Below are 26,779 nucleotides of genomic sequence, written 5' to 3'. Positions count from 1 at the left end.
ATATTGATACGCCGACCTCCTGGAGAGTGTTGTTCACTTGGTTGGCTGTTGTGAAGGGGTTTCTCTTCACCATGGAGATTATTCTGCGATCATCCACCACTGTTGTCTAACGTGGGCGCCCAGGTCTTTTTGCATTGATGAGTTCACCAGTGCTTGCTTTCTTTCTCAGGATGTACCAAACTGTAGATTTTGCCACTCCTAATATTGTAGCAATTTCTCGGATGGGTTTTTTTCTGTTTTCGCAGCTTAAGGATGGCTTGTTTCACCTGCATGGAGAGCTCCTTTGACCGCATGTTTACTTCACAGCAAAACCTTCCAAATGCAAGCACCACACCTAAAATCAACTCCAGGCCTTTTATCTGCTTAATTGGGAATGACATAATGAAGGGATTGACAAGAACAAGCGTATGCATAGAAATAGGGATCACCACAATAGTTCTAAAAGTAAGAAAAGTCTTTATTCAGGGAACAACATACACAAAGACATTTTAAAAACATCTTAAAACATGCATAGGGATAATGGGTCCACCACAATATCAGATAAATGCTGACAAAAATACGCACATCACACAGCTAATTCCAATACTATATCACTATTAAACATAAACAGAAACCGATCGTGATAGCCCACACCATACAAATGTGCGCACTGTATAAATCACTGCTCCAAAAAACCGGGCAGTCAGGTTGGTGCATGTGAGCCACTGAATACCGTGGTCCCACATACATACGGTCACCAGGTGGGGGTATAGCAAAATAAGCACCCGTACCCAATGGTTACCACCAATACACCCCCTCAATCCTAGGGTGACTCTTACCCAACCTAAGGCATACACCTATAAAGAAGGTCCTAGACTGGCAGGCACATCAGATCAGTAAAGCTGTGTGGGTGCCAAGACCCATGCGTATCGACGCTCGAGGCGTCTTTCTCAAGGTCAGTGTGATACTAAACACGTTGTTCCCAGGTATTTATAATCAGACAATCTCAAAAGCACCTACCGGGTGTGTAGGGGCATGGCGGCGCCGGTGATTCATCCCGGCGTGGTGGTGGATTTACTGCGCAGGCGCTGGGAAATATCCCAAAGGGCTGTTCGCGGTAATCCGCGCATGCACCGAGCGACTGTGTGGTTAGTCCGGTAACCATAGGAACCGCCAGCGCTAATCGTAGCAGCGGCGCCTATGGATAACAATACAACACCTACCAGGTGCGCAGAGATCCGGTAGCGCCGGTGCAGCACTCAGACGTGATGGCAGCTTGACCCCACAGACATAGGGGGATTTTTGCATATTCTTTGTCGCGGCGAACCGCGCATGCGCCAGATATAGAAACATCTTCCCCCATTCACAGGGTACACTCAGGCTCCGCCCATAGTTGCAACTTGTGACCCAGAATGTTTCCAGCGGTCACGCACATCGGCAGCAGGGAGGATGCAAAATAACAAGAGCAAGATAACATATGCAGGCATCCGTCAAACAACCCTGGCCAGGGTACATGCTCTAACACATACACGCTATTGAAATACACTGGACACAATGGGATATTAGATACACCCACTACAACCACCTAATTCATGGACAGGGGGCTGAAGCATAGGTGTCCCCACAGAAGTGTCCTGCCATGTAGCAGTAATATCGTACAGAAAATCTTACTCACCCACAACTAAAGATATGCCAAAACCTCCCATGCAGGGTGTATAAGGGGGTCAAGCGATATTCGCCCAATACATCGAACGCAGCCAGACCAACCCTTGGTCCAAGTAATATCTATAGTGATAAAAAAGGGGGAAGATATATACAATGTATCCATTGGACAGAAATATTTTAGCTAGTATGGTTTCAGATTGTGTTAAAAAACATCAATAACTCTAATATCTCAGATCCTCCCATAATATACTAATGTAATAATGACACTAGGTAGGTGGGATTCTTTTTGGGGGAGAAGGAGGGCATACGTGGATGAGGGACAGACCATCCCCCCATCATTTCCTTAGAAGGGGACAGAACAAGAACCACACATCCAACACCAGTAAATCAGTCCACAGTCAACCATAGTGGTTAAGAGGTATCTATTACAAAAGACCTAGTGGCTGCTTTCATTGATCACAGTTCAAAAGACAGTTAATGCTATACAGGTTGATAGGTGAGGAGGGACAAAAGATAAAGTGGTGGACCAGTGCGGACACCACACATAAATGTCCCTCAAATCCAATGATTAAGATCTTTCATCCATCCATAGTTCTTCTCCGCCTAAAGGGTTTCTTCTCCAGAGGGTCCAAGTTCAAATTGGGGCTACAGATCCGTAACATCCGGTCAAACTACCGATAGCCAACTGGGCCACCTATATCAACTAAAATGAAACCAGGGATCAGTTAAACATATAGTAGTGCCCACAACCAACCCGCACTAACAGACCAAGGTACACGGAAAACCACAAGGCGGTCATAGGTCACAGGGTCTAGATTCTTTTGTAGAAACCCGTGTACAATAGCTCTTCATTCAGCCCGCCCGGTGCCAGGCTCTTTAGTTCGAAAATTAGACGGGATTCCTTTCTCAGCAGCTCGTCCTTTATCCTACCACCCCTAATACTGGAGGTCACCCCCTCTAAGCCCATAACGCGAAGGGTCCTGTGGCTGCCATTGTGATGTTCTAAAAAGTGGGTGGCCACCGAAGTAATCTGCTTCCCCTTCTCCCTGTCATTTTTAGCCATAGTGATGTTCGAAATGTGCTGTTGCACCCTGCGGCGCAACTCTTGGGTGGTTTGGCCAACATAGATTTTTTGACATCCACAAATAAGGGCATACACCAGATTCCTCGTACGGCAGTTAAAATATGATTTTGATTTAACCTGGAAAGGCAGAGACGGGATCTAGGTCTCCACCTCGGCCAACATGAGTGGGCAAATAGAACAGCTCCCACAAGGGTAAGACCCAATGACGGTTTTACCTGCACATGTTCTGGTCGTCAGTCGCTTGTAGTGGCTCCTAGTCAGGCAGTCCTTCAGATTAGACGCTCTCCTTGCCACCATCCTAGGTCTACTCGGGATAATTGTCTTCAGTCTCGTGTCACTGAGTTGGATCCCCCAGTTGGACTCCATTATATGGTATACATCTTTCCACTGGTTATTAAACCTCGTAATCAGACTGAGTTGGTTCTTGTTTCTCTGTTGTGTCCTGAGGACCTCTTCTCTTGTTTTTTGCCGAGAAAACTCGAATGCTCTCAAGACAACTCTCCGTGGGTACCCCCGTTCCTGGAAACGTTTTGTAAGTAATTTTGATTCCTCCTGAAAACTTGCCATGGTACTACAGTTCCTCCTAGCACGCAGGAACTGTCCCTTTGGGATACTATTCCGTAGATGGTTTGGGTGGAAGCTGGAGTAGTGCAAGATGTTATTGGTGGCTGTCTTCTTGCGGAAGAGGGTCGTGGTGATCCGATGGTTCTTGAGCATGATCCTCAGATCCAGAAAATCCACCGTACTACTGGAATAACACGACGTCAACCGGATACCGCATTGATTGGTGTTTAACTCCTTGACAAAGTCTTCCAGGGTTTCCGCTGTACCTGTCCATAAGACAATAATGTCATCAATGAAGCGGTACCATTTTAGAACGTGCTCCCGATAGTTCCGATTCCTGTACACCTGAGTCTCCTCCCACCACCCCATAAAGAGGTTTGCATAAGGGGGCGCACACCTCGCCCCCATAGCTGTACCAGACACCTGTTTGTAATAGACCCTGTCAAAAATAAAATAGTTTTTTTCCAAAATAATTTTGAGAAGGTCTAAGACAAACGAGTCATGGCCCCTATTCCCCGTTGTAAATTTGTCCAAAAAGTACCCCACGGCTGCAATACCTAGGTCATGGTTGATGTTAGTGTACAGCGCTTCCACATCAAATGTGGCCAGGATGGTGTCATCAGGTAACACCAGGGGGTCCAACTGCTGGATGTGAAATGAAGAGTCCCGTATATAGGAGTCCAGTTTGAGCACAATGGGCTGCAGAAAAAAGTCCAAATAAATACACGACTTTTCATACAGTCCCCCAATCCCTGAAACAATGGGTCTACCCGGTGGCTCCGACAAAGATTTATGCACTTTTGGTAACATATAGAACGTCGGAACCACCGGGTGTCTCACCGTCAGAAAATCCAGTTCCTTTTTGTTAATAATGCCCTGATCATGAGAACAGTTCAAGAGTCCGTCCAAACTGGATTTAAATACTGGGGTTGGATCCGAGGGCAGAGCAACATAGTGCCGTGAATTGTCCAATTGTCTCCTTGCCTCCTTACAATACATATCCTTGGGCCACAGCACCAGGTTGCCCCCCTTGTCCGCCTCTTTGATCTCAAAGGCCTCATTGGATCTCAGTCCCTTGAGCGCCCGTCTTTCCTCCCCTGATAAGTTGTTGTGGCCCAGTCTGTCTAGCCTCATATCCTGGATGTTCCTACTGACTTTTTTAAAAAAAAAATTGAATAGCGGGGAGCAGGGTAAAAGATGGGGTTGCTTGTGAGGGCAGCCTTCCATCAAACTTCCGCCTACCTTGGTAGTCTTCACTTCTAGCAGATCTGTTAGGTCCCGTAGTAGTTGTCGGTCCATGTCCGTTAAGTCGTCCAACCCTGCCGGATCTCTGCGCACCTGGTAGGTGTTGTATTGTTATCCATAGGCGCCGCTGCTACGATTAGCGCTGGCGGTTCCTATGGTTACCGGACTAACCACACAGTCGCTCGGCGCATGCGCGGATTACCGCGAACAGCCCTTTGGGATATTTCCCAGCGCCTGTGCAGTAAATCCACCACCACGCCGGGATGAATCACTGGTGCCGCCATGCCCCTACACACCCGGTAGGTGCTTTTGAGATTGTCTGTGATTATAAATACCTGGGAACAACGTGTTTAGTATCACACTGACCTTGAGAAAGACGCCTCGAGCGTCGATACGCGTGGGTCTTAGCACCCACACAGCTTCACTGATCTGATATGCCTGCCAGTCTAGGACCTTCTTTATAGGTGTATGCCTTAGGTTGGGTAAGAGTCACCCTAGGATTGAGGGGGGTGTATTGGTGGTAACCATTGGGTACGGGTGCTTATTTTACTATACCCCCACCTGGTGACCGTATGTATGTGGGACCACGGTATTCAGTGACTCACAAGCACCAACCTGACTGCCCGGTTTTTTGGAGCAGTGATTTATACAGTGTGCATATTTGTATGGTGTGGGCTATCACGATCGGTTTCTGTTTGTTTAATAGTGATATAGTATTGGAATTAGCTCTGTGATGTGCGTATTTTTGTCAACATTTCTGATATTGTGGTGGACCCATTATCCCTATGCATATTTTTAGATGTTTTTAAATGTCTTTGTGTATGTTGTTCCCTGAATAAAGACTTTTGTTACTTTTAGAACTATTGTGGTGATCCCTATTTCTATGCATACGCTTGTTCTTGTCTATCTTTACTGTTGTTTGGTATGCATATGGTGATCCCCTTCTTTACACCAACAGTCGGATGGTGCCCGCTCAACAAAGTGTTGCTATAACGAAGGGATTGCCCACACCTGTCCATGAAATAGCATTGGAGTCAAATGTCCAATTATTTTGGTCCCTTTAAAAACAGGTTGGCACATGTTAAGGAGCTGAAACTCCTAAACCCTTCATCCAATTTTAATGTGGATACCCTCAAATGAAAGCTGAAAGTCTGAACTTCAACTGCATCTGAATTGTTTTGTTTAAAATTCATTGCGGTAATGTCTACAACCAAAATTAGAAAAATGTTGTCTCTGTCCAAATATATATGGACTTAACTGTATAATGAGCGCATATATCCTCCACAGTACTTGGGGTGACACCTGTTCATACTTTTCCATATGCGTGGTATATGCAGTGATTTCCAGCTAACAAAAAATCCCCTAAAACCATATTTATTGGTTCTTTAGTACAAAAAAAAATACTGATTTCCAAAAATTGAAAAAGTGCACTGCAAATAGCAGGAATAAATCTATGAATAAACAGTTTCGGACAATCCACGTTTAAACAATTTTGGATACTGCGGGGGTTGGCACCCTAGAGTTTGAGCTCTGTGTAACAATATACTAAGTGACAATTTCAGCAGTGGTTATTGGTCTTCCACCCAAACTTATACTGGCATTTAATAGTAATGGGATTTTCTGTGCAACATATATATTATACCTTGCTGCGCTTGTATGGAATAATTTCTGATAATTTTTAATTTCCATTGTTTTCAGGCTGAATTCATACTTCAAATTTCTTATTGTCAGAGATCCCTTTGAGAGAATCATATCTGCATATAAAGATAAATTTGTACACAATCCCCGTTTTGAGCCATGGTACAAGCACAACATTGCTCCAGTCATTATCCGCAAGTACCGGAAGTATCGCACAGAATCCTGGGGTGGACTGCAATTTCAAGACTTTGTGCGATATCTCGGTGACCCAAACCACAAGTTTCTAGATCTCCAGTTTGGGGACCATATAATCCACTGGGTAACTTATGTGGAACTTTGTGCCCCTTGTGAAATAAATTACAATGTCGTCGGGCACCATGAGACTCTGGAGGAGGATGCACCTTACATCCTAAGGGAAGCAGGAATCGATAGACTAGTGTCTTACCCCGCTATACCGCCAGGAATCACAAAATACAACCAATCAAAAGTGGAATATTATTTTTCCAAAGTAGCCAAGAGGGACATCAAACGTCTTTATGAAAGATTTGAAGGAGACTTCACACTTTTTGGATATAAAGAACCAACTTTTTTGTTTCATTAATATGTCACTCCATTCGTTGGATTCATGCTCCACACTGCAGCTGTAACAAAAGACACCACTACTGAAGTTTTATTTGATCACTTAAGGACGGAATACAGTGAGTGGGTTGTTCCTGACATTATCATATTTGCACTTAACCCACTTAACACTGTATCTAATGCACTACTGTATTATATTTTGTCTGGTGGGGATTGGCTTCTCTGGTAATAATGGTGGTTGGGATTGGAAATCCAATGTGAATAAGGAGCATTTTTTGTTTACAGCTTAAACATATTAGCAATATACACTGTAGAACACAAAGCAATACATTCAAGTGTTGCAATATTTTGCCTTGTTTTTGTTTTTTTAACTCCAGTGCAAAAGAGCCACTATCATAAGGATAGAATGGGGGTCATTCCATGTCAAGTGGACCAGTGGTCCCCACTCGACCTTCTCCGATTTTGCTGAAAATGTATAAGGATGTACATGTATGTTTGAAAAGAGGTTCTGTAAATTTTTAGGGCCAGATCTCAAATACATTGGGCACTGTTGACCTTTCACTGGAGGTTCCACCAAGCCTGCGGCTTCAGCTAAGAGGATTTTGCAAACTTTGGCACATAGCCATTAGAGTTCTATACTGGCTATGATGCTGAAATTTGGCATACTAGCTCAACATTTGCTGCTAAACACGATAAAATTATTACCGGCTATGACACAACAGTATTTCGGCCGCAATTTTGTGTCAAAGTAGCTTGAAAAACGCATCGCATAAAATTTATGCCAAACTTTGCCCATATATAACTCAAGACCAAAAACCAATAGTAACTGGTGCTTTGCCCTGTACACCAAACATCTACATGACTTTGCATTGCTGCAATATCACGGTCAAAGCATATGTATTTGTGGAAATATTCACACCCACATATGATGAAAAACTTAAAAAAAACTAATTTTACCTATTTTTAGGTCAAATTTCTCAAAAAGGGTACCCCTAAAATATATTAATTCTGATATCATTAGAAAGAGCACATTTTTCTCTACAAGGATCATTGTTTGTATTTTTTGGAGTCTCTCAGTTTAAGAAATGAAAAATGCCACTGAACATGGTGTTATTTATGCGCGTAATGCATTGATTTTGTGTTTGATTTTCAGATTCTTATCACATGTTAGAGTTGCATTGTTTCTAGCAATGTCTATTATAATCAAAAACCTATAAACCTTTTTATTTATGAAAAGTTATTGACTATTGTTACATTTTAATGCATATATTATTTATTTTTTAGCGATGGAGAATGAAATTGATGAAGAATCGGCCCAGTTCTCTATCGGCCTTGCGAACAATTCGAAGTGCCACCTTGAGACATTCACCCATAGCAAGGATGAGTTGAAATTGTTTACAAGCTTTGGATTGGATGAACAGAAATTGCTGCGTCGACGAGTGGGACTAAATTTTGACGAACATTCACAAATCTGTTTACACCATGAAGCTTCATTCTTGACCAAATATGATCATGTGCAAAAATCGTGTTGCAATCCTTTTGGGAAGAAAGGTCATAACACCAAAAAGAATTTGCAAGCTATCAATTTGTTAGCAGCTGACCAGTTGATCGAATTTACAAAGAATGATGTGAAGCCTGGCCAGAAGATGTGTGCATCATGTCAAAAAGAATTTGCTAACAGGAAAAAAATCAGCTGATCCAGTTTCCTCTGAATCAGATCCAGATGGAATGGAATGTTCTCCTGAAAGTCTAAATTCAAGCTTAACATCCATTGGCATCTCTCCTCTGAAATATCCACGGGTAAGCCAGCGGGATTCACTTGGATATGCAAGGAGAAAGATAAGCCAGGTACAAAATGCATTTTCTAGCAAGATCGCTTCAATTGGAGGGCTTGAGCCGAAAGACATGGAGCAAACAAAAACCGCACAGTGCAAAATGTGTCTGGATTACAATGACCTTTTGGCAGATTTGAAGATGTGTAATAGAGGGGTTACAAGGACACTAAACTTCAGGAGGGCAAATTTCCAACGGATGAGAGAGGATCTTGGTGCAATTAACTGGAAAGATATCCTGAGACATAAAAATACACAAAGAAAATGGGAGACATTTATTAGCATCCTGGATAGGACCTGTGCCGTATGGGAATAAACATACTAGAAATAGGAGGAAACCATTATGGCTAAATAGAGCTGTAAGGGGCGCAATAAGTGACAAAAAGAAAGCATTTAGAGAATTAAAGGAAGTAGGTAGTGAGGAGGCATTAAATAAATACAAAAAATTAAATAAATTCTGTAAAAAGCAAATCAAGGCAGCAAAGATTGAGACAGAGAGACTCATTGCCAGAGAGAGTAAAAATAATCCTAAAGTATTCTTTAACTACATAAATAGTAAGAAACTAAAAAATGATAGTGTTGGCCCCCTTAAAAATAGTCAGGGTGAAATGGTGGATGAGGAAAAAGCCAATATGCTAAATGACTTTTTTTCATCAGTATTTACACAAGAAAATCCCATGACAGAAAAAATGACTAGTGATATAAATTCCCAATTAAATGTCACCTGCTTAACCCAGCAGGAAGTGCGGCGGCGTCTAAAAATCACTAAAATTGACAAATCTCCGGGCCCGGAAGGGATACACCCTCGAGTACTGCAGGAATTAAGTACAGTCATTGATAGACCATTATTTTTAATCTTTAAAGACTCCATAATAACAGGGTCTGTACCACAGGACTGGCGTATAGCAAATGTGGTGCCAATATTCAAAAAGGGGACAAAAACTGAACTCGGAAATTATAGGCCAGTAAGCTTAACTTCTACTGTGGATAAAATCCTGGAGGGCATTCTAAGGGATGCTATACTGGAGTATCTGAAGAGGAATAACCTCATGACCCAGTATCAGCACGGGTTTACTAGGGACCGTTCATGTCAGACTAATTTGATCAGTTTCTATGAAGAGGTAAGTTCTGGATTGGACCAAGGGAACCCAGTGGATGTAGTGTATATGGACTTTTCAAAAGCTTTTGATACGGTGCCACACAAAAGGTTGATACATAAAATGAGAATAATGGGGATAAGGGAAAATATGTGCAAGTGGGTTGAGAGCTGGCTCAGGGATAGGAAACAAAGGGTGGTTATTAATAGAGCACACTCGGACTGGGTTGCGGTTAGCAGTGGGGTACCACAGGGGTCAGTATTGAGCCCTCTTCTTTTTAACATATTTATTAATGACCTTGTAGGGGGCATTCAGAGTAGAATTTCAATATTTGCAGATGACACTAAACTCTGCAGGGTAATCAATACAGAGGAGGACAATTTTATATTACAGGATGATTTATGTAAACTAGAAGCTTGGGCTGATAAATGGCAAATGAGCTTTAATGGGGATAAATGTAAGGTCATGCACTTGGGTAGAAGTAATAGGATGTCTAATTACGTGCTTAATTCTAAAACTCTGGGCAAAACCGTCAATGAAAAAGACCTGGGTGTATGGGTGGATGACAAACTCATATTCAGTGGCCAGTGTCAGGCAGCTGCTACAAAGGCAAATAAAATAATGGGATGCATTAAAAGAGGCATAGATGCTCATGAGGAGAACATAATTTTACCTCTATACAAGTCACTAGTTCGACCACACTTAGAATACTGTGCACAGTTCTGGTCTCCGGTGTATAAGAAAGACATAGCTGAACTAGAGCGGGTGCAGAGAAGAGCGACCAAGGTTATTAGAGGACTGGGGGGTCTGCAATACCAAGATAGGTTATTACACTTGGGGCTATTTAGTTTGGAAAAACGAAGACTAAGGGGTGATCTTATTTTAATGTATAAATATATGAGGGGACAGTACAAAGACCTTTCTGATGATCTTTTTAATCATAGACCTGAAACAGGGACAAGGGGGCATCCTCTGCGTTTGGAGGAAAAAAGGTTTAAGCATAATAACAGACGCGGATTCTTTACTGTAAGAGCAGTGAGACTATGGAACTCTCTGCCGTATGATGTTGTAATGAGTGATTCATTACTTAAATTTAAGAGGGGACTGGATACCTTTCTGGAAAAGTATAATGTTACAGGGTATATATACTAGATTCCTTGATAGGGCGTTGATCCAGGGAACTAGTCTGATTGCCGTATGTGGAGTCGGGAAGGAATTTTTTTCCCCAATGTGGAGCTTACTCTTTGCCACATGGGTTTTTTTCTGCCTTCCTCTGGATCAACATGTTAGGGCATGTTAGGTTAGGCTATGGGTTGAACTAGATGGACTTATAGTCTTCCTTCAACCTTAATAACTATGTAACTATGTAAGGTGTCCAGTCGGGCAGAAAAGGTCCAAATCTTGACATTGGCACCGAAAAGTTGGTCCATTAAGGCTATATCAGACGAATTCGGTGTCTCTGAACGAATGGTCAAACAAGCTTGAAAGCTTAAATGTGAACATGGATCTTAGCCTTACCTAGAATCAAGTGTGGCAAGAAAGTTTCTGAGGAAGTGAAGAAAAAGGTGCAGGCATTTTTTGAGGATGAGGAATTCAGTCGAATGTGCCCTCGTGAAAAAGACTATGTATCAGTGCGAATAGCAGGAGAAAAAAAAGCAGATGCAAAAGCGAATATTACTGAGCAATATGAGGGAAATGTTTGTTGCCTATTGGGATCGGAATGGCCCTGAAATTGGATTTTCCAAGTTTTGTGAGCTTCGGCCAAAGTGGTGCGTAACCGTTGGATCTGCTGGAAAACATTCCGTTTGTGTGTGTACCATTCACCAAAATGTCAAACAAATGCTTGCAGCATGCCCAATCAATGATGACTACAAAGAGCTCATATGCAAAATGGTCTATGGAATTGAATCCAAGGACTGTATGCTTGGCCGTTGTGATAAATGCCCGGGTCCTGAAGTTGTAAAAGAATTTCTAGTCAATGTGTTTGTCAACAGTGACCCTGAAGATATTATTGAGTTCAAACAATGGATTCACACTGATCGAGACACGCTTCATACCAAACAACTGACTATAGAAGATTTCATTGAAGAATTGGTTTTGAAAATTTCTAAACTTTGTAGCCATCACTACATCGCCAAGCATCAAAGTTGCTATCTGAAATCGTTGAAGGAAAATCTGAGACCTGGAGAGCTTGTGATCCTTATGGACTTTGCTGAAAATTATTCATTTATTGTTCAAGATGCCATTCAAGGTTTCCACTGGGAAAATAGTCAAGCTACAGTACACCCATTTGTAATTTACTTCAAGGAGTTAAATGGTGAAGCTGCGCAGAACATCAGCTTGTGCATAATCAGTGATTGCTCACGACATGACACAGTTGCAGTCCACACTTTCTTAACCGTAATTGTGGAGTATCTCAAGACTCTCATCTATGGGATTCATCATATCCATTACTTCAGCGATGGATCTGCAGCCCAGTACAAAAACTTCAAAAATTTTCTCAACTTGTGCCACCACAATGCTGATTTCAATATCGGCGCTGAATGGAATTTTTTTGGTACCAGTCATGGAAAGTCACCCTGTTATGGGATTGGAGGGACAGCAAAGAGGTTGGCAGCTCGTGCCAGTCTTCAACGCCCAACTGAAAACCAAATACTGACCCCGGTGGATTTATTCAACTTTTGCAATGAGCAACTGCATGGAATCAAGTTTTTTTTTTTTTTGTTCCAAAAGAAAAAATTGACAAAATACGGGTAGTTCAAGAGGAAAGGTTCAAAGATGGACATATAATTGCTGGAGCAAGAGAAAATCACCAGTTTGTCCCAATTGATGACAAAAAGATTCACATTTCAAGGGTGTCAAATGACCCATCATCTTTCATTGCCCATGTAGATAGATCTGTCAGATCAGAAATGCCTTTTGTGCCAATTGCAAACCTTCTGCCAGGGCAATACCAGGAACTGGTGGATTGGAAATATTTCTGAAATTTCAGTCGACGAGCATGATGCATTAATACATTTTATGCATCCTCATGGACCAGCTAGCTTCTTTCACTGGCCTGTGAGAAATGATACATGCTGGATTCCCGAGCAGTCAATCATTGCAATAATTCCAGCACCAGCTGCAACAGCAATGGGCCGACAATACAGCTTCTCTGAACCGATTATGTTGCAAATTCAGCAACAATTCCAGACCACTTAGACTGAACATTATGGCTTGGGAACCAACAAAAGATACCCAATATTAGGCTTGGGATCCTAGGCAAAGACACCCACCCTCAGGCTTCGGAACCTGCGATAAAGAGACCGCCCGAGGCTCGCCTTGTATGGCTATCGGCCATGGCTCCTAGGCGATGGGGCTGCCAATTCTCGAAAGACAGCATTATTACAATTCTTAATCGGATTACAATACCAATTCTTGGGGAATTGGTTGTGGTATAACCACCATGGACCAACGCAAGGGTTTGAATAGTGCAGTTACCATTCATTGCGTATTAATAAATAACACCATGTTCAGTGGCATTTTTCCTTTCTTAAACTGAGAGACTCCAAAAAAACAAACATTGATCCTTGTAGAGAAAAATGTGCTCTAATGATATCAGAATTAATATATTTTAGGGGTACCCTTTTTGAGAAATTTGACCGAAAAATAGGTAAAATGGCTATGTGCCAAAGTTTGCAAAATCCTCTTAGCTGAAGCCGCAGGCTTGGTGGAACCTCCAGTGAAAGGTCAACAGTGCCCAATGTATTTGAGATCTGGCCCTAAAAATTTACAGAACCTCTTTTCAAACATACATGTACATCCTTATAAATTTTCAGCAAAATCGGAGAAGGTCGAGTGGGGACGATTTTTAAAACTGGTCCACTTGATGTGGAATGACTCATGGAGTAGGATGCACCTTCATGTTACTTTACTAATGTTTCGCTTTTTCTTTGTGAAAATGACTGAACTACATGAAGCCTAATAGTGATGTCATATCCATGGGCAAGAGCAGACAGATATCAACTTGTAACTCCTCTAGGAAGCTTCTTCTCTTGTAGCAGTTCTTTAGATACAGGAATTGTTTATTTCTAGGAGTATAGGATGGATGAACGATGTTGTTTTGTCAAATTAGAGAAAATAATTCAATATTAAAGCACACTTCTGTCATTGTGACAGATCAGATTACACTACTTTGCTTTGCAAAACTTACTGACATTTTGGTTTACAGCTGCAACATTTCAGTAACTCTGAAATGGGATTTTGACTGCTAAATTACCAATATCAGATTGGTGGGGGTGCAACATCCAGTATGTCCATCAGTCAGCGGTTATGAGTTTCAGCTATGGCTCCTATTAAAATAGTGGCGCTGATTTGCAGTACCACGGACCTGTCACAAAATACTGTGACTGAGCTGCAGAGTTTCGCTCCATACACTGTTTACATCTGGGAGCAGCTGATTGTTAGGGGTGACGGGTGTAGGACCACCACCAATCTTATATCGATGACGATCCTAAGGAACGGTCATCAATAAAACAGTAATGAAAAAAAACTTAAAACACAATTATAATGCATATTGCAGTCCCAGTAAAGAGCAGGGAGGAATTACCACTTTACACACTATTTTAGCAGCATCATTAACACTTTTTCCTGTAAAAGGACATTGTATTCACATCCTGTGAAGGAGTCTTCATATGTGCAGGGGTCTCAGGGGCTGCATATGTGACAGATACAGGCTATATTATATAGCCAGCATCTGTTTCTAATACCAGAGGATAGCACTGAGCTCCAATTCCAGCAGTTAAACCTGTGACTGCAGGTGTGAATCTCTTCAATGGATTGGGCGCCATCACTGCCAGCTTAATCCTTCTGTGAAGCTTAGCCACAGCCTGTGCGCCATAGCAGACTGAGATTTTCACTACATGCTGCAATACTGTGTTATTGTATATAGAATGTGATAGAAAGCGATTGCAGCTTGATGTCCCCTAAGAGGACTAAAAAATAATGTAAAAAATGTAACTTTTTTTATAATAAAAATAAATACGAGTTCAATTTGCCCACGTTCTTTCCACTTCAAAGTAAAAAAGAAACATATTTGGGATTGCCGTGTTCCTTAACCCCTTTACCCCCAAGGGTGGTTTGCATGTTAATGACCAGGCCAATTTTTACAATTTTGACCACTGTCTCTTTATGAGGCTATAACTCTGGAACGCTTCCATGGATTCCGGTGATTTTGACTTTGTTTTCTTGTGACATATTGTACTTCATGGTAGTGGTAACATTTCTTTGATATGACTTGAGTTTATTTGTGAAAAAAAGCGGAAATTTGGCAAAAATTTTGAAAATTTCGCAATTTTCCAACTTTTAATTTTCATGCTCTTAAATCACACAGATATGTTACAAAAAATACTTAATAACTAACATTTCTCTGTCCCCCATGACGGTGCCACGGAGAGAGGGGATCCGCCCATCAAGGACTGGAAAGCTACAGATAAAAAGGTGGTACCTCTCTCCCACATCAGTTTGGTTTCCTGTCCTTGATAGGAAACCTGCAGCAAAACCTTGAAATCTTCGTGAAATATCGGGGCCAGTCAGACCGATCCAGGGGGCGGGGGTTCCCTGCCTCGGCTGGCGTGGTTACCCGAAGCACCACCGCTGGGTTCAGTGGGTCTCTAGGGTGCTTGGGGAGTAGCGGCAGAAGCGGGACCGCCGCTCCGAAATAATCCTTCATAGCGTCGCCGGCAGCACAACACCGCGAGGGGTCCCTCCAGGTGGGGGGAAGCAGCTGCAGGTAACTGCTTCCCCGGGATGGAGTCTGCCGCCTCTAGGGCTTCCAGCCGAGAACCAGGAGGCACACGCACAGAGGCGCGATCCTTTTCCGCCGCAAAGCACATCTGGGAGTAGGTTAGTGCGCATGCGCGGGCCCAATGACACATTCAGGCACAATGTATGACTGGGTAACCGGTCAGTGTGCATGCACGTGGCATAATGGCGCGCTGGCAGGGGTCAGGGCTGGATAACCCAGTCATTAACTATTTAAGGGGACAGTACTCTGGCCGGACGCTTCTAAATGGAGCTCGGTCGGTGTTCCCAAGCAGCAATGAGTGACCCAGACTTGCCAGAATCAAGATCCCCACAAGCCAGATCACCACCGCAGCAGCAGCAAAAATGGCGACCACAGGCAAAAGGGAGACAAGTTTCTCATCACCAGCAACATGATACTGCTGGGAAAAGACGCTCAGGATCTCAGTGCAGCAAAGGCTCCAGCGCAGCAACCTGAGGAAGGGAAAATCCTATAGCAGATACGGATCATCCCCAACCGGTACTGATTGGTCCAACAGGTGGTGAGTGATCTTCGTGAAAGTTCGTGGTTAATAGAGCCCTATTTTTTCTGTTTATCTCTTCTTTATGGGAGGAAAAGTTCAGGGAAATCCAGACATAAGATCTGTGCACTTTGTAAAGAAGATCTGCCCACCACATGGGAAAAGAGACTGTGCAGTTCATGTATAGAACAGACACTCTGTGAAGGGCTCCCCAGGGTCGCAACAGAGCTTAAGTCACTAATTAAAACCCAAGTAGTGGACACCTTTAGGTCCCTTCAGGAGGGTAAAAAAAGGAAGATTAGACACAGGTCCCCTTACCCCGATTCTAGTGACAGATAGCGAAGGAAAAGATTCAGATTCTTCTAATTCATCGGCATCTTCTATGGGGGGTCATAGTTGCTTTCCACTAGAGGAAACAGCCTCGTTAAGGCAGTTAGAAACACCATGGGATTGGCTGACCCTCACCCTGAACAATCAGTTCAAGATATTCTGTTTGGAGGACTCGAACAAAAGAAAAGCAGAGCTTTCCCGCTTAATGGAAAAATCCAGGCCTTAATTAAAGAATGGAAAAAACCCATAAGGAAGGCCTTACTTACACCTAAAAGGAAACACCCCTTTGAGGACCCAGTATGCTCCTTTTGGGAAAAAGCACTCAACTTGGACGTAGCCATTGCTAAAGCGTCAAAAAAAGTTTGCCCTTCCATTTGAAGATATGGGAGTCTTAAAAGACCCCATGGACAAGAAAGCAGATGCTTTTCTGAAAGGTTCTTGGGAAGCAGCTGGGGGAGGGCTAAAACCAGCAGTGGCCGCCACCTGTACATCCCGTTCCCTAATGGTCTGGCTGGATCCGTTAGAATCTCAGCTTAAAGGGAAAACATATCGGGACATTATGTTAAACACTTTACCAGTAATGAGAGGGGCGGCCGCTTTCCTGGCAGATGCGTCTGCAGACTCTATCAGTCTGGCTGCCAGATCAGCAGTCTTCTCCAATGCGGCTAGACAAGCTCTTTGGCTTAAATGTTGGCCGGGAGATCTTCAGACAAAATCAAAGCTATGCAACATTCCCTGTGAGGGAGAGTTCCTATTTGGTTACACTTTAGATGACATCCTAGACCAGGCAGGGGATAAGAAAAAATCCTTCCCCATCCTCTCATACCCATCCTAGATACGCCCCCCCCCCCCCCCCCAAGAAAGAGGGAAAGGGTTTTACTCCCCACTTCTCCTCAGGAAAAAAACAGATGGGTCCTTCAGAACAAAACCAGGGATTCAAGCTTCAGGAGGCTAATTTGCATATTCCAGGTGCCTTCTGGGAGAAGCGAAGTCTCCCTAAGCTAGAAGATCGTTGGGTACAGCCGGGACCAGCTGCTTCGAAAGCATCACCAAACCAGGGATTCAAGCTTCAGGAGGCTAATTTGCATATTCCAGGTGCCTTCTGGGAGAAGCGAAGTCTCCCTAAGCTAGAAGATCGTTGGGTACAGCCGGGACCAGCTGCTTCGAAAGCATCACCAAACCGCGCGCCTTACGGCGCGCGAATTTTTGCCTGTAGGACATTATTGCAAGAGAGCTTGGCTGAGTAGATTACACAAGAAGGAAAACACACAGCAAGTCAGCAGGATCTAGGAGCAACATGGCAGATGTGACAACCTACATGGTGAGCTGCAGCATGTGCTACATGTTCACAGATCGACCAGAAGAAGAATCCAATTTCACCTGTCAGAAGTGTAGACTAGTGGCCCTTTTAGAAGAAAAGGTGCGGGGTCTGGAAGAAAGAATAACAACTTTGAAACTCATCAAAGAGAATGAAGACTTTCTAGACAGAACAGAAGCATCTCTACTGGTCACAGAAGGTGAAAAAAGTGTCAGAGAACCTCCAAAAGCAGATGAGTGGAAGCATGTGACCAAAAGAAGCAAGAAGACCATGGAGAAATCACCAACCACACAACTGAAGAACCGATATCAAATCTTTGTAGAGGATGAAGATGGCACACCTAAGAATGAAGCAATACCAGCAAGCAAAAAAGAAAAGGGCACACAGCAACAAGTGACAGCAAAAAGTACAGCCAAGAAGCAACGAAGAGTGGTGGTGGTGGGAGACTCACTACTGAGAGGCACCGAAGCAGCCATCTGCAGACCGGACATAACTGCAAGAGAAGTATGCTGCCTTCCAGGTGCGATGATCAAGGATGTGACCGATAGGATACCAAAGCTCTTCAGCTCCAAGGACGTCCACCCATTTCTTCTGATACATGTTGGCACCAATGACACGGCAAGGAAGGACCTACCGACAATCTGCAAGGACTTTGAAGAGTTGGGGAAGAAAGTAAAGGAACTGGATGCACAGGTAGTTTTTTCTTCTATCCTTCCAGTAGACGGGCATGGCACCAGGAGATGGAACAGGATCCTTGATGCAAACAACTGGCTAAGACGATGGTGCAGACAACAAGGATTTGGATTCCTGGACCACGGTGTGAATTACTGGTATGATGGACTCCTCGCCAGAGACGGACTACACCTCAACAAACCTGGGAAACACACATTCGCCAGAAGACTCGCTACACTCATCAGGCGGGCGTTAAACTAGAAGAAGAGGGGACGGGAAGAAAAACATTAGACTCGAACAAAGACGACCCAGGAAAACATACTCAGAAGGGAGGTAAGAACATTTCTAAAACAATCCACAGTGAGGAGATTGGAACAAAACAAAATCCTCTAAACTGCATGCTCGCAAACGCCAGAAGCCTGACAAACAAGATGGAAGAACTAGAAGCAGAAATATCTACAGGTAACTTTGACATAGTGGGAATAACCGAGACATGGTTAGATGAAAGCTATGACTGGGCAGTTAACTTACAGGGTTACAGTCTGTTTAGAAACGATCGTAAAAATCGGAGAGGAGGAGGGGTTTGTCTCTATGTAAAGTCTTGTCTAAAGTCCACTTTAAGGGAGGATATTAGCGAAGGGAATGAGGATGTCGAGTCCATATGGGTTGAAATTCATGGAGGGAAAAATGGTAACAAAATTCTCATTGGGGTCTGTTACAAACCCCCAAATATAACAGAAACCATGGAAAGTCTACTTCTAAAGCAGATAGATGAAGCTGCAACCCATAATGAGGTCCTGGTTATGGGGGACTTTAACTACCCGGATATTAACTGGGAAACAGAAACCTGTGAAACCCATAAAGGCAACAGGTTTCTGCTAATAACCAAGAAAAATTATCTTTCACAATTGGTGCAGAATCCAACCAGAGGAGCAGCACTTTTAGACCTAATACTATCTAATAGACCTGACAGAATAACAAATCTGCAGGTGGTTGGGCATTTAGGAAATAGCGACCACAATATTGTGCAGTTTCACCTGTCTTTCACTAGGGGGACTTGTCGGGGAGTCACAAAAACATTGAACTTTAGGAAGGCAAAGTTTGACCAGCTTAGAGATGCCCTTAATCTGGTAGACTGGGACAATATCCTCAGAAATAAGAATACAGATAATAAATGGGAAATGTTTAAGAACATCCTAAATAGGCAGTGTAAGCGGTTTATACCTTGTGGGAATAAAAGGACTAGAAATAGGAAAAACCCAATGTGGCTAAACAAAGAAGTAAGACAGGCAATTAACAGTAAAAAGAAAGCATTTGCACTACTAAAGCAGGATGGCACCATTGAAGCTCTAAAAAACTATAGGGAGAAAAATACTTTATCTAAAAAACTAATTAAAGCTGCCAAAAAGGAAACAGAGAAGCACATTGCTAAGGAGAGTAAAACTAATCCCAAACTGTTCTTCAACTATATCAATAGTAAAAGAATAAAAACTGAAAATGTAGGCCCCTTAAAAAATAGTGAGGAAAGAATGGTTGTAGATGACGAGGAAAAAGCTAACATATTAAACACCTTCTTCTCCACGGTATTCACGGTGGAAAATGAAATGCTAGGTGAAATCCCAAGAAACAATGAAAACCCTATATTAAGGGTCACCAATCTAACCCAAGAAGAGGTGCGAAACCGGCTAAATAAGATTAAAATAGATAAATCTCCGGGTCCGGATGGCATACACCCACGAGTACTAAGAGAACTAAGTAATGTAATAGATAAACCATTATTTCTTATTTTTAGTGACTCTATAGCGACAGGGTCTGTTCCGCAGGACTGGCGCATAGCAAATGTGGTGCCAATATTCAAAAAGGGCTCTAAAAGTGAACCTGGAAATTATAGGCCAGTAAGTCTAACCTCTATTGTTGGTAAAATATTTGAAGGGTTTCTGAGGGATGTTATTCTGGATTATCTCAATGAGAATAACTGTTTAACTCCATATCAGCATGGGTTTATGAGAAATCGCTCCTGTCAAACCAATCTAATCAGTTTTTATGAAGAGGTAAGCTATAGGCTGGACCACGGTGAGTCATTGGACGTGGTATATCTCGATTTTTCCAAAGCGTTTGATACCGTGCCGCACAAGAGGTTGGTACACAAAATGAGAATGCTTGGTCTGGGGGAAATTGTGTGTAAATGGGTTAGTAACTGGCTTAGTGATAGAAAGCAGAGGGTGGTTATAAATGGTATAGTCTCTAACTGGGTCGCTGTGACCAGTGGGGTACCGCAGGGGTCGGTATTGGGACCTGTTCTCTTCAACATATTCATTAATGATCTGGTAGAAGGTTTACACAGTAAAATATCGATATTTGCAGATGATACAAAACTATGTAAAGCAGTTAATACAAGAGAAGATAGTATTCTGCTACAGATGGATCTGGATAAGTTGGAAACTTGGGCTGAAAGGTGGCAGATGAGGTTTAACAATGATAAATGTAAGGTTATACACATGGGAAGAGGGAATCAATATCACCATTACACACTGAACGGGAAACCACTGGGTAAATCTGACAGGGAGAAGGACTTGGGGATCCTAGTTAATGATAAACTTACCTGGAGCAGCCAGTGCCAGGCAGCAGCTGCCAAGGCAAACAGGATCATGGGGTGCATTAAAAGAGGTCTGGATACACATGATGAGAGCATTATACTGCCTCTGTACAAATCCCTAGTTAGACCGCACATGGAGTACTGTGTCCAGTTTTGGGCACCGGTGCTCAGGAAGGATATAATGGAACAAGAGAGAGTACAAAGGAGGGCAACAAAATTAATAAAGGGGATGGGAGAACTACAATACCCAGATAGATTAGCGAAATTAGGATTATTTAGTCTAGAAAAAAGACGACTGAGGGGCGATCTAATAACCATGCATAAGTATATAAGAGGACAATACAAATATCTCGCTGAGGATCTGTTTATACCAAGGAAGGTGACGGGCACAAGGGGGCATTCTTTGCGTCTGGAGGAGAGAAGGTTTTTCCACCAACATAGAAGAGGATTCTTTACTGTTAGGGCAGTGAGAATCTGGAATTGCTTGCCTGAGGAGGTGGTGATGGCGAACTCAGTCGAGGGGTTCAAGAGAGGCCTGGATGTCTTCCTGGAGCAGAACAATATTGTATCATACAATTATTAGGTTCTGTAGAAGGACGTAGATCTGGGTATTTATTATGATGGAATATAGGCTGAACTGGATGGACAAATGTCTTTTTTCGGCCTTACTAACTATGTTACTATGTAATTACAAACTTAAGAGGTTTAAACAAACACCTAATAGTACAGCCATTCAAAATGGAGACCATAAAAACGTCGGTAAAAATGTTGTTCTATGGCAGTGCTAGATTTAAAGGACGCATATTATCACATCCCCATCCACAGAGACTTCCAGAAATTTCTCAGGGTAGCAGTCTAAATCAGCGGCTCTTCCTTTTGGACTGGCCATAGGCCTCCGGGTGTTCACCAAGCTGAGGTCATGGCTGGCTTCTGAACTTGAAAAAATCCAAGTTAGTACCAAGCCAGGTACAGGAATATCTGGGCATTACACTAGATTCTGTCCATCAGGAATGTCGCCTACCCCTAGGGAAAATTTAAAAAAATGGTGGGGTTGGTATTTCGAGCAAGGGATCTCCCCTCCATATCCTTTACGAGACTCAATGTCCCTCCTGGGGTCCATGACAGCACGCATTCCCGCAGTTCAATGGGCTCAGTTACACACGAGGGAACTTTAGTGGCAGATCTTGTCAGAGGAAATTTCTCTAGAAGGAAATTAGAAAGTCGGTTCAGTTTCTCGTCAAACACGACACTCTCACTAGAGTGGTGGGTGAAGGCGAGCAATTTGGCCAGAGGCATCCCATGGGTAGTCCCAGTCTCAAAGGTGGTAACCACAGATGCAAGCCCTGGGGGGGGGGGGGGGGGGGGTCATCTAAACGATCTTGTAGCACAGGGGGCCTGGACCTAAGAGCAGTATCTTCCAATATGTAGGAACTACTAGCAGTGAAATTTGCACTCTTAGAATTCCTGAACTCCCTTCACTCACATCATGTCAGGATATTTTCAGACAACAGAGTGGTTGTAGCCTACTTGAATCACCGAGGTGGGACCCGTTCCCAGTCACTACTGGATGGAACAAAATCAATCTGCCAAATAGCCGAGGACAACCTGGGGTCCCTATCGGCCCTTCACATAAAAGGGGTGGACAATTTCAGGGCAGACTTCCTGAGCCGGTCTCGTCTGAGACAGGGAGAATGGGAGTTAAACCAATCAGTGTTCAGTCAAATTGCAGAAAGATGGAGGACACCAGTCATGGATCTGTTTGCGAACAATCTGAACCAGAAGGTGAACACCTTGTGTTCCATAACTCCAGTCGGGAACCCCGTCGCGCTAGATGCATTTTTTATTCCATGGAATTATCGACTAGCCTATGCATTTCTCCCAGTCGCGTTAATACCAGCAGTCCTGAGGAAGATACGGGAAGACAGAGCTCGGGTAGTGTTGATAGCCCCCTTCTGGCCAAAGAGGATCTAGTTTTATGGGTCAAGAGAATGTCCATCTCCTACCCTTGGGTGCTCTCGAACCTGCCCAATCTTCTCTCCCAGGGACCAATAGCACACCCGCAGGTAGCTAGGATACACATGACCACCTGGAATTTGAAAAGCCTGGAATTTGAAAGGGGGCTACTAAGGGATAAAGGGTCTTCTCCAGGCCTGGTATCAACCCATTTACAAAGCAGAAAGCCAACAACTACCAAACAATATGGTAAAGTCTGGAAAAAATTCTTTCAACCTCAAGCTCTAAAGTGACTGAGGGAGTTCCGCTTAAAGCCATGTTAGAGTTCCTACAAAAGGGGTTGGAGCAAGGTCTAGCCACAAATACCCTTAAAGTCCTGGTCGCGACCTTGGGAGCCTTATTTAACTATAACCTAGCAAGGAATCATTGGGTTTCCAGGTTCATTAAAGCGGCAGAAAGGTCTAGACCTCTACCCTTACGGAAGGCCCCGCAATGGGATTTAAATTTAGTCCTCACAGCCCTACCTAAATCTCCCTTTGAACCCTTGAGGACGCTCCCTTGAGAATTCTATCCCTCAAAACCTCCCTATTAGCTCTTACTTCAGCTCGCAGGATCAGTGACATTCAAGCTTTATCAGTTAACCCACCTTTTACGCAGATCTTGGACGATAGGGTTGTTCTCAAGACAGGCCCTGCTTATCTACCAAAAGTAGCATCTCGTTTCCACAGATCTCAGGAGTTTTCTCTTCCCTCCTTTTGCCCGAACCCCAAAAATGAGGGGGAAAAAACCTTACACATGTTAGATGTTAGAAGATGCCTGATTCATTACCTAGAAGCCACTAGGGATTGTAGGGTGGACAGATCTCTTTTTTTGTGTATTCGGGGTCCTCGGAAAGGGAAAAAAGCCTCCAAAAGCACATTAGCAAGATGGATCAGAGATGCCATCAACCTGTCTTACATATCGAGTGGGGCGTTCGCTCCAAGGGAATTTAAAGCTCACTTGACGAGGGCAGTGGCAGCCTCCTGGGCGGAAAGAGCTGGTGCTTCAATTGATCAGACATGTAGAGCTGCTACTTGGTCTTCACCCTCTACATTCTTTAAGCACTATCGGTTGGACCTAGTTTCTTCGTCAGACTTTAACTTTGGTAAAAGGGTTCTGAAAGCGGTGGTCCCTCTCTAAATGTATAGTCTCTGCAATTCTCTTCGTGGTGCCGTCATGGAGGACAGAGAAAAATATAGTTACTTACCGATAACGGTATTTCTCTGAGCCCATGACTGCACCCGTACATTCCCTCCATTCACGAGTGGGTGTGCACACTAGTTTAAAATTACGCTAGTACTTAAGAAATAATCACGCGGTATCTCTACTGAAAATTTAGTAATGTTGAATTTTTTTTATTATTAACCTAACGTTCCCTTCATGCTCTGTAAACAACTGATGCGGGAGAGAGGTACCGCCTTATTATCTGTAGGTTTCCTGTCCTTGATGGGCGGATCCCCTCTCTCTGTGCTGCCGTCATGGGCTCGGAGAAATATAGTTACTTACCGATAACTATATTTTTCCCACATGTATACTTTACATCAGCACAATTTTGGGATCAAAAATTTTTTTTTTGTTAGGGAGTTATAAGGGTTAAAAGTTGACCCGCTATTTCTAATTTTTACAACACCATTTTTTTTAGGGACCACGTCACAATTGATGTCACTTTGAGGGGTCTATGATATGATAGAAAATACCCAAAAGTGACACCATTCTAAAAACTCCACCCATCAAGGTGCTCAAAACCACATTCAGGAATTTTTTGAATGAAAAAAAAAAAAATGAACATTAAACTTTTTCTCACAAAAAAATTACTTCAGATCCAAATTTTTTTATGTTCCCAAGGGTAACAGGAGAAAATGGACCCCAAAAGTTATTGGGCGAGACCGCTAAGTCTTCTGGGTAATTTCGCAATGCATCGCTCGGAACGGAAGATGGCGGCAGGCGCGAGCGCATCGTCGTACGACGGAGGGTGAGAATAGCAGGTTTTTTGTTCTTTATTATTTTTAAAATTAGATCTTTTTACTATTGATGCCGCATAGACAGCATCAATAGTAAAAAGTTGGGGACACACAGGGTTAATAGCAGCGGTTACGGAGTGCGTTACCTGTGGCATAACGCGGTCCATTACCGCCGGCATTAACCCTGTGTTAGCGGTGACTGGAGGGGAGTATGCGGGCGCCAGGCACTGCGGGCAGTAAGGAGCGGCCATACTTTTCCGGACTGTGCCCGTCGCTGATTGGTCGTGGGAAAACAGCCACGACCAATCAGCGACTTGGATTTCCATGACAGACAGAGGCCGCGACCAATGAATATCTGTGACAGAAGGACAGAAAGACGGAAATGACCCTTAAACAATTATAAAGTAGATTATTTTTGCCAATGCTTTTTTCTGAGGGCTATAACTTTTTTTTTTTTGCTGATGATGCTGTATGGCGGCTCCTTGTTTGCGGGACAAGATGACGTTTTCAGCGGTACCATGCTTATTTACATCCGTCTTTTTGTTTGGCGGTATGATGTTAAAGCATTGTTCTTTGCCTTGTGGTTTTTTTTGAACAGTGTTCACTGAAGGGGTTAACTAGTGGGACTGTTTTATAGTTTGGGTCGTTACGGACGCAGCGATACTAAATATGTGTACTTTCATTGTTTTTTTTTTTTAAATTTACATAAAGAAATGTATTGGAACAATATATTTTTTTCAGGAATTTTAAAAGATATATTTTTACACAGTATATATATATTTTTTTTTTTTTTACTTTTTTACATTGTCCCAGGGTGGGACATCACTGTATAAAGTCAGATCGCTGATCTGACACTTTGCACAGCAGATCAGCAATCTGACAGGCAGTGAAGGAGGCACTGGTAAGCCACCTCCCTGCAGGACCCGGAAGGACCCCATGGCCATCTTGGATCCGGGGGTCTGCAGGCAGGGAGAACCTAAGAACAACACAATCACATTGCGTTGTTCTGAGGGAAGCATGCAGGGGTCCGTGACCACTCCTGGCACTTAGTGAGAATCAGCTGATACCAACCATGATCACCCACGCTTTCCACGGGAGTGCGGTTGATCGCATTGGACTTACTATTCTGTCCATGGGAATTAAGTCCCAGGTCACATGGACGGAATAGTACGTCCAATGCCAGAAAGGGGTTAAAGTCCGATCTATTGAAATATGAAATTGATTAACTTAAATGCCGTGTAGAGATAAAATCAAAATGCCAGAATTGTTTTTGTTGGTCACCTCGCCTCAATAAAAATGTTACAAGCCATCTAGGCTTCCTATGTAAAAAAAAAAAAAAATTTGGTGACAATAAAAAGATCAGTTCACCACACGAAAAACAATCCTTCAATCACCCCGTCAGCAGAAAAATTAAACTGTTAGGCTGTGTGCACACGTTCCGGATTTTTCGTGTTTTATTCGCTATAAAAACTCGATAAAACCGTGAAAAAACGCATCCATTAAGCATCCTATTAATAGAATGCAATCCGCAATTTTTGTGCACATGTTGCATTTTTTTCCGGGAAAAAAAAACGCATCGCGATAAAAAAACGCAGCATGTTCATTAATTTTGCGGATTTCCCACTATTTAATGCATTGGGAAGCTCCGGAAGAAAACGCGAAAAATCTGCACAAAAAAGTGAGAAAAAACGAGAAAAAAAACGCATCCGGATTTCCTGCAGGAAAAGTCCGTTTTTGTTCAGGAAATTTCTGCAAAGAATCCTGACGTGTGCACATAGCCTAAGGCTAAGTTTACACTAGGTGTTTTTTTTTCTCCATTTTTTTTCTGCTAATTTTCAGCTGCTGTTTACAGTACCAGCTATGTCTGAAATTTCAGAAATCTCATTGCACACATTGGTTTTTTGTCATCAGTATTTTGTGCTTTG

General features: G+C 43.0%; 1 protein-coding gene across 1 annotated transcript in view; it reads left to right on the top strand.

Annotated features, from left to right (window-relative positions):
* The window catches only part of CHST10 (carbohydrate sulfotransferase 10), a 70,658-nt gene extending 61,692 nt beyond the window's left edge, over positions 1-8,966 (top strand). The window contains exon 6 of the mRNA XM_069757581.1: positions 6,236-8,966. Within this exon, the coding sequence (XP_069613682.1) occupies positions 6,236-6,776 (541 nt within the window). The 3' untranslated portion in view covers positions 6,777-8,966. The remainder of the gene's footprint in view (positions 1-6,235) is intronic.
* Positions 8,967-26,779: the final 17,813 nt, after the last annotated feature.

This window comes from Ranitomeya imitator, chromosome 3 (assembly GCF_032444005.1).
Source record: "Ranitomeya imitator isolate aRanImi1 chromosome 3, aRanImi1.pri, whole genome shotgun sequence".
Lineage (NCBI taxonomy): Eukaryota > Metazoa > Chordata > Amphibia > Anura > Dendrobatidae > Ranitomeya > Ranitomeya imitator.
The sequence above is the reverse complement of the archived record's forward strand: the minus strand, read 5'-3'. Positions and strand labels throughout refer to the sequence as shown.